General features: G+C 38.2%; 1 protein-coding gene across 1 annotated transcript in view; it reads right to left on the reverse strand.

Moving 5' to 3' along the window:
- Nucleotides 1-2,993: 2,993 nt before the first annotated feature.
- The window catches only part of CPNE4 (copine 4), a 225,848-nt gene continuing 213,741 nt past the window's right edge, over nt 2,994-15,100 (reverse strand). Inside the window, exons 15-17 of the mRNA XM_058831839.1 lie at nt 12,335-12,468; nt 10,061-10,297; nt 2,994-3,579 (exon numbers count right to left, since the gene is read on the reverse strand). Of these exons, the coding sequence (XP_058687822.1) occupies nt 3,448-3,579; nt 10,061-10,297; nt 12,335-12,468 (503 nt within the window). The 3' untranslated portion in view covers nt 2,994-3,447. The remainder of the gene's footprint in view (nt 3,580-10,060; nt 10,298-12,334; nt 12,469-15,100) is intronic.

Below are 15,100 nucleotides of genomic sequence, written 5' to 3' on the forward strand. Positions count from 1 at the left end.
CTTATCCTAGGAATCTTCCAGCTCATCCTTCCCTTAATAAAAAAAAAAAAAAATTATAGAAAAAAAAAAAAGTAGAACACTACATAATTCATCGTGGTAAAATCTTCATATGGAAAGGTTTTCCCTTAGGGTAATAAGCACTTAGAAGCACTTAGCAGTGTATTAGTGCTTTTTTCAAATCACTTGTGGACTTAGTTTCCTCTAAAAACTAAAAATACAACTTATCCCAGTATCTGGCTCAAGAATTATGGATGTTAATGTATTTTGGGCTAATAGGAGTTTTCTGTGACTTTTTTGGTTTTTGAATTGGATTTGAGATAAAAAGGAAGGCAGGGTTGTAGTTGGCAGAGAATATATTTGAGATCATTGGTTATCTCAGAAGGACAAGATGTAATTTATTTTAAAGCAGTTTTCAGAATTTAAAATGATCCATCAAAAGGCAGTAGAAGTTTAATTTTGCATAAAAAATCTGCAGGAGAAATTGATGGCAGTTCAGCAATCAGCTGCAGAATAGCCTTGTTAAAACCCTAAGTAGATAAAACAGGAGAAAAATTTCCCATTTTCCCCTGTATCAGGAGATAAAGTCATATGTTTATTGAGGTTATCCTGCACAAAGGTCACAGTATTTTATTGCAGAGAGTAGCTTGGAGCAATGAAAATAACATCCAAAGCCTCATTAGAAAGCCTTTACCATATGGCCAGTTGTCTTCAGTGCATCCTACACCAACTCACCACACTGTTACGTGTTTGTCTTACATGCTGAGATTTGTACAGACTGAAGGAGATTTCCAATTGATTTTTCAATACCATGAAGGTATCTTTCCAAGTACTTGAGGGCTGCTACAGAATTGCTGACTTATATCAGTAATACTAAAAAATACTAAAAAAATACTGATAACAATTTGTTTTTAAGTAGAGAGCATTTATAATTAGGACTGTGTGAAGTAAACAGAAAGATCTGCAGCAGCTGGGGTTCTAAAGACACATATATAGACCATGTACACTCATGAAAATAACTAATGGTTTATATAGCTCAGCATACAATAGCCTGTGGATCTCTGCATTTTATGTGATGCCACATTATAGAAGCACCTTGTAACACCTCTGGAAATGAAGAGCTGTAACCACCCAATTCTATGTAACCATAAACACTTCAAAAATTAATTTAGTCAAAGATCACATGGACCAGAAGAACAATTTATCTGATTCCTAATTTTTCTTGCTGAAAGCTTTCTTTTATTCAGCCTGGAAAATGATAAAGAAAAAGCTGAACTTTTCTTCAGCTGTACATGACATCCCCTAATGCAGGTCCCAGGGTAATGTAATACTCTTTACATGGTGAGAACACCATCATGCCTCTGAGGAAGGATCTCAAATCATTTTTCAAGTACTAAAGTCCCCCAGTACTACTGAGAGATATTTATGATACATGACAGTGACCTTCCTTTTACAGATGAGGAATCTGAGGTACAGAACATTTAAAAATCTTGGGTAAGAAAACAAAATGAGATATTGGAGGAAAGAACACAGAGTCATTGATTTTTCAGTCCTGTGCTTTAACAGCAAGAAAATGCTCCTCCTGAGAATAGGGAAGGAAATAAAATAGGGGGGAAGTGGGAAGGAGAAACTAGAGGTGTTGTATGTAAGAAATAAAAGTCATTGGCAGAATGGTGTATGACACGTAAAGGGAGATCACAGTAGCTTCCAGATGAAATACACCCACGGAGGGAGAGATGGGCAGCCTGACAGGTAAGTTCTCAAATGAAGTGTCAGCCATTACATGAAAATGTGGATTTCAGATCTATCAGTTTGGACATCTCCAGACAATTTATACCCATAACCAAATAATACTGGCTGCTGCTCAGTATTTGATCAGCTGAAGAAATCTTTACAAGCAAGTGTGAATGATGGCACTGCAGGATAGAGATGGGGCAGAACAAATGTGCTGGGGAGGCAGCCCCATGCATCTTGGCTATCCCACTGCCTTCATTCAAGAGTACAAAATCATCAATCAAAGCTGGTCCTTTGGAAGTTATCTCTAAAGGAGAATCAGGGAGCTCAACTACTACATTACCTGCAAACTCATTTAAAAATATGTATTTCTTAACCAAAACCCCCTTGCTCACAGGGGAAGATTTCCAAAATATTCAGCACTGGCCCCAAACAGCTTCTTCCGGATCTATCAACAAGAATGTTTTCAATTTAGTGGGAGTACAACTCACCCAAAGTTGTGCCTTTTGGACAATCCCACACAGATTACTTTTTGTCAAATTTTCTCCTTAGTTTTTAACACGTCCTTCAAACAAAAATTTAACATTGATCTAATTTCTTCATTTACATACACAAATATTCCAATGGAAAGTGAAATCCATCATCATTCTGTTCTTGTGTGTCCTCTTTTTTTTTTTTTTTTTAAAGAAAGGTGGCTTCAATATTCCTTGGGTTAAAAACAGTTCTTCTATCACACACACAGGTGATCTGTGTGAGGAGAAATTACAAATTACTGCTTGTCACAAAATCAGGCTGTGCAAAATTTCATTTGGAAAATGTGCCACATAGGGTTGGATACTGTGTGTGAGATATAAAAACACAAATGAAACAAAATAACAATTCCCAAACAGAAATGATTATAAATTTGGATAGCCAAAATACATCCTGTTTGAAAGCCAGCCAGACTGTTTGGATTAAGAAGGCATGTTTTAAGACATGCAGTCCTGATGGATCATGCTCTCCAAGCCAGATCTCTTTAAAACTGTGGTCTGAACACTTTGTAAGAGCTGGATTTGTCAGGCTTTTGAAAAATTGCTACTCAGGCCACAGACTGAGTGGGCTTGTTTGGGTGTCCACGCCATAAGGTGCTAACATTAGAAATGCCCATGCTCCATGTCAGGTGTCTCTTGAAACACTTTATTAACCTTCCCTTGGAATATGGAAGTTGAAAACAGGCAGCCTTGTGGCAGAGAGAGAAATAAAGACAACTGCAAAACTGTGTTGTTTTTATTTTAAACATGCAAAATACAGTTCATGCATCTGCCATTTTGAAAAATCTCTCAGTTCATAGCAGATTAAACCAAAGACATTTTGGCTATCGACTCTCAATAAATATTTCAAAATGCTTTACAGTGTAAATATAAGAAATTTAGCAAAATTTCAACAAACCTGTATAAAAACCAGATACAGATAACTTTTTATTTCAAGGCAACATGCTGTAATGTAAAGAGTTCACTTTTTTTTTTCTGGATTTTTTTTCTCATAAAAAGTTTTCAACAATACAACCGCTTAACAGATTCAAGCCTTTAGGCTACACATGCAAAAAAAAAAAAAAAAAAAGTTATTTTAGTTAAAAATCACCAAAACGTGCTATTTTTTTGTTTCATTTTTTTAAATACAGTAGTTGTAGACAGTAGCATTTTTCTTTTTTAATTTTGTAAAAGAGTGCAGGCAGGTTCATGGAGCTAGTGTCCTGGAAGACTCGTATTCTGACATACATTTTGGTTTTATCCCTTTGCCATTGTAATAGTCCACGACTTGGTTTGGAACTTCAGCCAAAACACTTTTTGCTAGAGCAGCTGGGGATGCCTGCAGGAAATGGTAGAAAACACAAGCATTAACCTGTCTCTCTGCTAGAAGTGCCATGGGTTTTAGAGGCATTGGTGCCATGAGATCAAGGGAGGAAGTATGATACAGAAATGGAAGGCAAAAAAGACTTAAAGTGAATCAAACTATTGCTGGAAACTCATTTTATGAGTCAGTTTAGACTTTTACGGAGCTGTAGCTGCCTAAAAGTACACTAAAGCCAAAAGTCCTCTGTGTGACTTCAGGTCCATTTTGACTATTTTCAGTTCAGGGTAACTGAGCATCCCTGCACTCTGGGAGAGCCCTATATCACTATAAAAAGCTGCAAAGACTTCATTTATCAGTGTTCAGCAAGGAACCCTGCAGAGCTCTAAGCTGAACATGAATGGACAACACTTGTGAAAGGGAGGCCTTCATCACCATTCTGCTCCTCAGAATCTGGCATGGTGTTTTAATGGCTGGGAATGTTTTTAATTCAATAAAAAGTACTTCTTAAAAAATTAGAATTAAGCTGTGATTACAATAAAGGTTCAAGGCTTGGTGGGGGCTTTAAAGCTCTTCCTGCAACAGAAAAATGGGCAGTGTCAACCAGACTTAAGACCTGATGGCCCTGAAAGGTAGAGATGGATATAGGGATGGCCAGTGGCTTTCACCCCAGGCAGGGGGGAGGGCTCCCCCTCAGTGCAGTGAGAAACCCTGCCCTCCATCAACAACACAGAGTTGCTGCCTCACACCCCTACAATGCTTCATTTTAAGCTGAGGGGCTTTTTTTTTTGTGGATGTTTTGTGGGCAACCATTACCTGCATGTGCTGCATAGCTATTCCTCAGCCCCTGAATTCAGCAGTGACAGAGCTGGACTTCTCCCATGCACCCTGTGGCCCCATGTTTTAGATTTGCTTGTTTCTATGTGTTTGGGTGGAACTGGTTCCAAGTCCTCTGGAACCAGCCTGCTTGGCCATGTTCCCTTTGAGCCCACTGCAAAAATGCAGTAAAAATGTAAACACTTAAGTTTCATTTTGAGAGGGTTAAATTGATGTATTTATCTCTGTAGAGTGCAGACTGAAGCTCAGGTGATGCATCGGAATTCAGCCGGTGGCTGGATCACACTTCTCCACACCAAGTACTTTTTCCCAAATTAATGAACACTTTCCTCCTCATTGTCTATTATGTTAACAGCCAAGTTTCAAACCTACCATGTCCCAAAGCAATTGTATTGACTGTTTTTTGACCTACTCTGTTTTGTGGGGTGGCATCCTTACCCTTACAGAGTCTTAAAATTTGGTTTACACAGAATGTAAATGGTAAACTATTTGTAGGCAGGCTAATCCAAGGGTGAAGAAAACCCCTAGGCTATTAGAAATTCCAGTATCAAATAAAATGGTAATGCTAGCAAAATCAGAAACATGTTTTTTGGGGTTTTTTTAATGTATTTTTGTATTTTGACTCATGTATTGGATTAGTAACAAATAAAGTTAACTGATATTTCCCTACTGTGACATTTGTACCAAAATATTTGTGCAGCCAAAAAAGTCTGGAACATTTCTGCATGAACAAACTGGCAAAGCATAGGAGCATACTTTATGTGACAGTGCAGCAAGTGTTCTAAGGTGTTACACAGTAACAGAACCCCTTAATTTTAATCCTGAAAAGTGAAATGCATGGTTTTCCGGAGTTGCCCTGTTCTTGCTGTTTTTATAGACTCATGGAATGATTTGGGTTGGAAGGGACCTTAAAGTTCATCTAGTTCCAGCTAAAATAATCAGAAAATACCCCTTGGAATCACACAAATGGCTGATTTCTAAAATGCTGTTGAAAATTACTTTTTTAAAATTCCCTTCCCAGTGTGTCAGAGCTGTACATACCTTAGCCTGCTTCTTGCAATCTTACCAAAAATACAGCTACACAGGGGTAGAAACAGGGAGTGGAAGAAGAGCCCCAGGCTGGCGCTGCACACACAAGCTGTAGCAATCAGGAAACTTCACTCTGCTCTGTCTTTAAAAATGCTGGGCAGGAGCACTGGCATCAGCTTCTCTGGATCTGTGTAGTTCACGTGTTCTGAACTTTGGGCCAACAGCACTCTGTGCTGTGCATCATCCTCCCTCCGCCCCTTCTCTCTTCTGATGCCACATCCATTCCTCCTGCACGAAGGGTGACCCCTTCAGAACAGGCTTTGCCAAGGCTCAGACGCACAGCTGAATCCCTGCTGCTTCAGCAGTCCTCAACTAAACAGCCTTTTGCTGAGGTTTAAGTGGAAATATTTACTGTGCCCACAGGCTCACAGGCGATATGTGCCCCATGCAGGGTTGCCCTGTGGTAGCTGGCTTGATTCTGTGCTTCAGTCTGAGCATGGGCAACTGTTGCTTTACTGAGTTTCATCACGCCCGTGATGTCTTGTGGTCCTGAGCTCTTTCTAGCAGGGAACATCCCAAAAAAGGCTTGGGGTTGACTTCCTCTCTGGTGATTTGGACCACCTGTACCTTACATACTTTTTTGTGGTGGTAAAGCACTCTCATTTCCAGATCAGATGGTGCAAAGCAGCATTTTTATAAGTGAGAATTAGACTCAGTATCTAAAGTTAAACTAAAACACACCTAAAACACAGACCCAATTAATCAGTGCTGGGTAAGGATTACCTTTGCTGGGTCTTTAACACAGATGGGACAATAAATTAATGTTTTACTGTAACATTTTCTCCACTTCTTGAAGAGCATTCTAGCAATAATACACTGCTGATGAGTAGTTCTCAATTGATAGCTGGTACACAACAATCAGATCAGTCAGAAGCAGGAAAATAATCCCCTGTGATTCCATAATTGGTGTGTATTACAAATGACTTTTGCTGTAGTTTCACAATGCTTAAGCTTTAACTACAATGCATAGTGCAAAACATTGCTCCATGCAGTGGTTACGAGCTGTGCTTTCCACCCTCCTTTGTGATATATGTTATGAAGTCACAGCTGTTAACCTTTGTGATTAAATACAATGCAAAATGGAATACAATCTACCCATGGCATCAGATTTGTGCCCAGTAAATATATCATACATCCCAAAGGCAGAAAATTTCATTTCTTAAAATATGACAGTGAATGAATTGAGGCAGGTGATTTTCTTCAATACATTTCAGTGATGGAGCATCACTGTTCTACACTTTCAGGTGAAGGACACTCACATTACTGGGGTGGTGATGATTACAGAGAAAAAAATGTCACTTGGATTCACAGAAGATATATTTCCTTTGTTTGCTATGTTCCCCTTTAGCAAATGGCATATGTTACCCACTATACAATATTTTTAAGTGTTAATGGTTACCTTGATTTTATCAAGCCTCTATAACTACAGTATTTGCCAAGAATCACTTCAGTTGCTATTATTATTTTGATGTCTTCAAACATACTCCTTAAAGAGAAAGAGCTTAGATGTTTTACTGAAGTACTTCTGCTGCACTGTATGGTGTAGGAGATGAAACCTCTATAACAGAGCCTGCTGTCTACACTGAGTCTTAAGCCAGTAAAACATTGACATGGGTGTAAGATTTTAGGTGTGTGAATAACTAATTGAAATGTGTTAAATGCCTGTATGAGTGCTGTGCAGGCTCAGATCCTTCTCTGAAGTCAAACTTATAAAATAAAAGGGATTCGTTCTATAGGTTATGTTTACAACTTCCTTCTCCCCTCCCTTTCATTTTCTCAAAGGGGAGGGTTTTGCACAGATTATTTTTGATCTCTTTGGACAGATATGAGATTTTGAGTTCTAAGCTGACCTGAGAATAGAAGCAATGAAAAAATTATTGCTTTGGTAGACTCCAAGGGAATTTTGGTTTACTCGTCCAGCAAAACAAAAAATAAATGGTCACACATAACATTTTCTTCTCTCCTTCTGTCATTAATAGATATAATATGGATTTAGGAATAAATAAGTACTTGACTTATCAGAAAAGCCTATAAACCTTACACAATTTAATTTTTAATCAACAAAAAAGATCCTTCAATCTCTTTTTCTACTTAAAAAATTAACACAAGATACATTGACAAAAGGAATGGGATTTTAACCTAAATATGTATTTTGTTTAAAGCTGTCAAAAGTAAGATGCTGATGTATGTAAATTCTTGTGTTCGGTCAGAACTGATCTGACAAAAATCTCCCAATTGTGTTAAATCTGCATTTCCTCTGTGGGGAAAAATAAGTTTAAATCAAAACATCACACTCATTTCTCCCATGAAAAATTATTTCACTAGCTGATGTATGGTCTTTTGTTTGTGCTAAGTAAGCAAGGAAGCTGTGAATGTCACTTTGTTGAGAAACAGAGATTATTTGGGATATGACAATAAAGAAATTCAACCAGAAGTGGATATTTTTATGAGCACTCATCCATTACACTGACATTCATTGAAAAGCTGAAAGATCACGATAAACAGACTAAATATCAGGTTGTCTAAGATACATTAACTTTTCTGATAGTGCAAATACAAATCTATCTCTATACCTATATTATCTTTGCTACTGAAAGAGGGAGAAAAATATCACTATTTAACAAGAAGAATACATAAAGATTGCTTTCCTCTCCCAGTACTGGGGAAGTTAATCTAAATCAGCTAAAAAAGAATATATGCTTGTCATTTGTCCAGTGCTGGCAATAACAATGCCACAGATTCAGTCAGAAATTAATACCAGAGGACCAATATATTTAGAGTCCAGAACTGCAACTGTCAGTGTTAATCTATTAAATCCAAGATGATTTTAGCTTTATTGTAAAATAAAAAGTGAAACTAAAAATAACAAATGTAGTTGGCTTTGCCAGTTCCTTGCAGAAACATGTTTTCACCTAATTAAAAGTAGCTCTCCCACTAGCCCATAAATAACTCAGCTCTGGACACTTTCCCAATGACTAGAGTGCAGCACTACACACTTGTGATTATGTGCTGAAGGAATCACAAGCTATGAGGTGCTTGTGCTCATACTTTGATTCAGCAGGTAGGTGACTGTGTGCTCCTGTCAGCACAGAGAAGTGCTTGTCTACAACTCAGTCTGCAGCTATTTGGCATGGTGGCATCAAAGTAACAGCATAAGGTGAGTTTTCCCTCCTGAATGCATCCATGGCTTACATAAAGCTAGAAGGAAAAGAGGAACAAGTTTGTTTCTCTTGCTCCTCAGTAGAGTTTGTGAAAGTAAGAAGTGTGTCTAGATCTAAAGCAAATATTGCTTTAGAATTGAATTTTGAAATGAAAAAAAACCAAACAAACAAACCTTGCAAAGAGGAAAATGAAGGTATTCTGGAAGCAGCAAACAGAAAATAATCTCTTGTGCTGACAAAAGTCTCAGAAAAACTAAAAGAGGAGCTAAATTAAAAAAGAAATGTAAGCAGTGCAAACCCATATGCAGATCAAAACCAGCCCAGAGTTGAGAACTTGGCTATGACATATACAAATCTAACAATTTCTAGTGTATGGGAGCAGATTGAAAAGAGCAATCTCATGAGGAGAATGAGTCAGTTGCACTGTGAGGTACCGAAATTCTCAAATCAGATACTAAGGATATCCTTCCTAGAGAGAGCAAAAAACCAGCCTGGAGAACCAAGTAAATGTAACAGAAGTGAGAGGAAAGAAGGGAGAGAAAGATGGAAAAAGGGAAGGAAAGGGATGGGATCAGCATTGCAGAGGAACACAATGCATGCCTCCATATGGAGGAAAAGGGCTCTGAAAAACCCCTCTGTGTGTGGGAAAGCCCCTTCTGCTGATGAACTGCTTACCCTGCTGCTGAAAACTCCCTGGAACAGATGGTATAATGTGGGGCAGGTGACTGAGAAGAAAAGTTCAAGACCAAAGCTTTACTTTAGATTTGGAAATTTAATGCTGGTTCTGCTCCTTTCTTTCCTACAGAGTGTTTTCTATACCACACTGGCCTCAGTCAGGAACAGCTGGCAGGAGGGCAGAGGGAAGCTCTCAGTAATGCCACTTTCTTGCCTGTGTTCTTGTACAGAATTTGGGAAAGGGTTTGGAGGCAGCCAGGATGCTGTGGGTGGATAGTCCTGCATTTGAGAACTCCTGGAAGCAAGCTTCAATAAAGAAACAGCCTCCTCGGGTACACACCATGAGGAAAATTCAAAGCCATTTCATCTGCCTATGGAAATGAAGGAATGGAAAGCAGAATACAGTAGTCCTAATAGAACAGATGCAAGAGAGAATGTGAAACAGACACCATGAAAAATTAGGCAGGGAAAGTAACCAAATTAAATGAGAAAGTGTAAGCAAGGACTGGCAGCACAAAAAGCACATGGATTTTGCCTCATCTCTTCCTTTCCCACCCTCACCAACTCACTAATGGGGCACACATTGCATTCTGATTCCTTTTTTTCCACTATTTCTTACACAATAATGCCATAGACTTACTCAGCACTTCATCCATATGCAAAGTTAAGCTCAGCCTCATGAATCATTCACTATACCCGTTCACCCTTCTGTGGCAAGGATGGAAAAATCAGCTTACATGTTTGAAGTTCCTAAATGGCACAAACTGGACAATGTCTCGAAGCACAGGCTCGCCCTTGGGAGACCTCAGGATGCCATCATCACCATCCAGCATCTGCATGTCACTAAAATCAGCGTTGCCCACCCCGACGATGATGACTGACATGGGGAGGTGAGAGGCGTGGACGATGGCCTCTCTGGTGTCAGCCATGTCTGTGATGACGCCATCCGTCAGGATCAGCAAGATGAAATATTGCTGAAGTTGTTGGACAAGAAGGGAAATATTATATCATTAGTTAATATTCCAAAGCTGCTTAACCTTTTAAGTTAAAAAGTATAAAAGTGTTTCTGGTAACTCACTCATGGACCTTTCTAAAGAGAAAAAAGTCTTTATATTGACTGCATAGAATTTTCCATTCCAATAGCTCCTCAGCTACTAATCTCTCCTTTGCGTAATGGGGTCCCCGAGGAGAACAAGGCAGGAATATATCCATCTTCATATTCTTCATACAGAGCCCCAGAGAGAGGTTTTCTGATTCTCCAGAGGAGAGCAAGCAATTTGGTGAGCTTGTTATTTCTATCCCAAAACTCCAAAGCCCACTGAACTAGGATCATGAGCTATGACATTTCTTCACTTGGTAATGCTGAAGAGTAGCCCCTACTTGGATCCCTTATGAATTGTTAGGCAGCTGGAGTAATTTAACAAATGTACATTAATAGCAAAAATGTACAAATCATAGGATTTGATCACTCTGCATGAGCAATACCAACACATTAAACATCAACAATAATTATGTATTTATAGCAGTATAAACTCAAAATGTTCCAATCATCTTGTCCTGTCACAAATGAAACAAAACATGCAGGGAGAAAAATTTGTCTTGAAGATTCATCCTATAAATTGTTTTTCAGATAGAAAGGGGGAAGCTTAGATACAGAATGAAGAAACTTATTCAGTAGGGCATATTTGATCAGAAACATCACTGAGAATAGAGTGAGCCACCTCAGGATTAGGCGAGTATAGAAATTCAAAAACAGCAATTCCCCAGTTTAGGACTGACATCCTAAATGCTATCAAGGTTCTGGAAACAGTGCAATCACAGAATCACAGAATGGTTTGGATTGGAAGGGACCTTTAAGGGACCTTAAAGATCATCTAGGCTGAAGAGATGATGAGGCAGAGACACCTTCCATTAGACCAGGTTGCTCCTTGAACACTTCCAAGGATGGGGTAACCTTAGCCTCTCCAGGCAACCTGTTCCAGTACCTCACACTCTCACAGTAAAGAGTTTTTTCCTAATATGTAATCTAAAGTTGTCCTCTTTCAGTTTGTAGCCATTACCCTTTGTTCTGTCACTACATGCTCTCGTAAATATCAGTCACAAGCCCAGACTCATGAACAGAAATATTTGGTAATTGCTGCCCTAATAGGACTTAAAAAAGGCCCAGCACATGAAGAAAGCTTAGAGAAAGCTCTAGGCCAGGTGATGAGGCACATGCCAATGCACAGCTCTATTCTGTTCTGTACTTGGCACTTTTTGTGCTGCAGTACATAATGCCTCTCTTACATCCTTCACTCCTTTACAGCACTGCTCTTCTAAATGGTTCAGAGCTACTCACTCACATGTTCCCTCTTTCTCCTATTCTGTCATCAAGGCAGGATCAGAATTAACCTAATGCATCTCAAAGGTGTACATATAAAACATGATCTATGTGTGAGTCTTTTAGCCCAAGAAATCTGTCCTAGGATTTTTATCAGGTGCAGGCTAACAGACTTGTCTTCTAATTTCTAAAAGGCACAAATTCACATCAGTAATAACAAAGCTGAAAACTGTATCCTTACCATTTTCAAATGAATAGCTGGAAAAGTCCCCTAGGTGAACAGAAAAAATTTAGTACAGCCTCTGCAGGAAATATAAAATTGGGTAGTCTGAGTAGGGAATCATTTGAACTCATCTCCTGGTACAACCAAGACTTTTAGGACTCCAGTGCTCAATTTTGTAACCTTAGTAGTGCCATTTCTATTTCCACAGTGGAGAACTGGGTGTGCTACAGTAAAACAGCCCTAAAAGCAGGAAATAGATCAGTGGTGAAAGAGTTTAAAGCTGTGACAATTGAAGCTATAAAGACTGATACACTTTTCCAGCTGACACAGGTTTAAGTTGTCTTCTGTAAAGGCAGTTAATAAAAACTGTGAGGGCAAAATCTGCATTAAAAGGCCTTGTTTTGATGGCCTACAAGAGATCCACCATAAGACAAGAAAAAAAGGCAAGCACGGCTTTTTTTCCCTTACCGAGGCCTCCTTGGTGTTGGTCTCCTCTGATGCAGATTTTGCCACTTTCTGGATGATGGGAGCAATGTTTGTCGGTCCATACAGCTGCAGCTTGGGAAGGCAGCTCTGATAAGCTTCCACAACACCTTGTATTCCTGGCATGAAAAACCAAAAAAAAAAAAAAAAAAAAAGAAAAATAAATGTGGAGCACATTGTCAGTATCAGGCTTAAAATGTAAATGAAAGTTTAAAATGTAAATGAAAGGTGGGTTCTTAATGAACAAATTAGAAATATTACATGATTAGCAAGAACTAGCAACTTCAGATAATTGCCAGGAATCTGTCTCTATCTGCCTTGAATGTAGTTTGTAGTATATAATTAATTATACCATGCTTCTCCTTCCCTGCAGCTTTTAATGTCTATTTTTCAGGTATGAGCTTGCAATGCCATAGCTTCCATTCTTCTTGGTTTAAGATATGATAGCTTCCTGATCAACAACTAAAATTCATGCTGAAAGGCTAGACACATATTAAGAAACACTTCAACACTTCTTTCTCCTCTTCAGATAAGTATTTTTGTTTATCATGGCAGTTGCCAACAAATTTGTCCTTTGTACTTATGCCCTAAAGTTGTTGAAGAATTCAAAACATATTTTCAAATACCTGATGCCCCTGTGCTAAGAAAATAATTTTTCAGGGTTAATTTGCATAATCACTCACAGGTTGAATTTGACTATGGCCAAAACCTGTGAAATCTTGGAAGAAACAGCAGGATGCTTTGCAGCCTACAGAAAAATGAGCTTTAGCTGAGAAATTTTGATGGAGAACCAGCTATTTTTGGCTTTTTCATTTCAGGATATATAGTCAGACCAGTGAGCAAAGATTTCTGCTGACACACTTGACAGATCACAGAATGGAAATTGGTATTTTCAATCATTGAGAAGAAGGATTTCTTGAAGTGATGCACATTAGCCTCCCCATTCAGAACTCGCAGCTTACCAGACCTAAAGGATTAGAGGTCTAATGTTGGAAAGAAAGCGATAGACTGAAAAGCTTTACAAAGGATGCTGAAGAATTAAATTACTTCAGTAAGATCCTAAGCCAGTTTCAGTTTGTACCGAGCCTCCTGAGAGTCTCACTCTCTCTCTCATGAGATTTTTTAATCAACCATATTTACAGGATAGATGGGTGGAGACTTACTACTAACAAATGACAGGGAGTTGTAATTGTTTTACAATGACACACCTACACTCCTATGAAAAAGTGGTGCAGAACAGTTTTCTCTCTTTTAGAGACAGCTACAGATAAATTTTTTCCATTGCAGTGCCAACAGACAAAAGAACTTGCTCCAGTTATAGCTGTGATTGGCTGAAATGTTGAGTAGTGTTGCAAAATTTCCCTTGGTAATTCCAGTGACTAAATTACATACTGCAAAACTGACCTTTTGTTAACTCCCACTTTTAAACTTGCTACAGATTTCATTACATATACTTAATGATGCTGCATGAAGGCCTCATAAATCTTCCCTAAGATGATGACAAGATACACTGTATTTTCTTCTTATGCAGTAAAATAATGTAAGATAAACCTAACTCCCTGCATTCCACAGAGATTTAATGTTGTTCATGTCAGAAAGCTGCTCTCATCTTAGAAAGAGACATGTTCTAGAAACATAATTTCTTATTTGCTTTCTCAGATTAATATATTTTATAAATATCTACTGTCCATCCAATCCCAACTCAGCAGGATATATAAGTGGATTACTTTGTAGCTTGCAGTTCTTGTACTCCTTTATCTTAGGCAGAATTAATGTGATTTTTTTTTTTTTAACAATTCAACTCTTTACATTTTTATTTGGAATCGACTTTCAGTATCTCCAATGAAATATAGCGTATGCATACATATAAGGGTTTAAGACAGATGTGTAGAAACATTCATTCAGACTAGAGGTTGTTGCCTACTTTCTTCCTCAGATAATAAATGAAGTATTAATTGTAAGACTATTAAAGTAATATACTATAGATATACTAAATTTAAGACTATAAATACTACAGTTTTCAAGAATGGAAATGGTAACAGGTGAGGATATCCATATTTTATGAATTCCAGTGCTCTTCATCTCAATATACAGTCCCTGTGTGGAGTGATGCTTCACACTACCTTGTGCCAGCAAAAGCTCTACTTGCACAGAGAAAAGGATTTAATTCCTCAAAGGCAAAATAGACACATACTTCTTATATTGCAACTTCTGTTTCTTTGTTTAAAACAAGATACTCTTAAACAATTTTTCTTTATTTTCTGGCAAGTATGCTAGACATTACAAGGTAAAATAGTGTAATCACTAAGCACTTTATCTCTTTCTCACTCTTGCATCCTTTCTCCACATGACTTGCTGATGTTACTGTTCCCTGTGACACCTAATACAGAGAGAGCATCTAGAAAACATCAAGAACAAGCAAGCACCCATGACAGGCAGATGAGTGAGCTGCAGCAGATGATTAAGCAACACATTTTCTTGTTTGTCTCCTCTTCCTGCATTTACCCAGGTGGATATTATTTTAAAAGGTATAATTTAAGACAAACAAGTGCTTTTAATATCGTGCAGATACAGGTGCAAATGCTGCAAAATCTCTTCCCTGCCATTCTTTAATGAGGAATCCTTCCCTGGCTGCAATGATTTTTTTATGTTTTCTTAGGCCTAGAACTCCTTTCAGGTGGTGGGTTAGCTTATCAGGTAACTGAGTCTTATGCAAAGATAAAAATAAAGTTTACATTATTAAGTGATATA

Source organism: Poecile atricapillus, chromosome 2 (assembly GCF_030490865.1).
Source record: "Poecile atricapillus isolate bPoeAtr1 chromosome 2, bPoeAtr1.hap1, whole genome shotgun sequence".
Lineage (NCBI taxonomy): Eukaryota > Metazoa > Chordata > Aves > Passeriformes > Paridae > Poecile > Poecile atricapillus.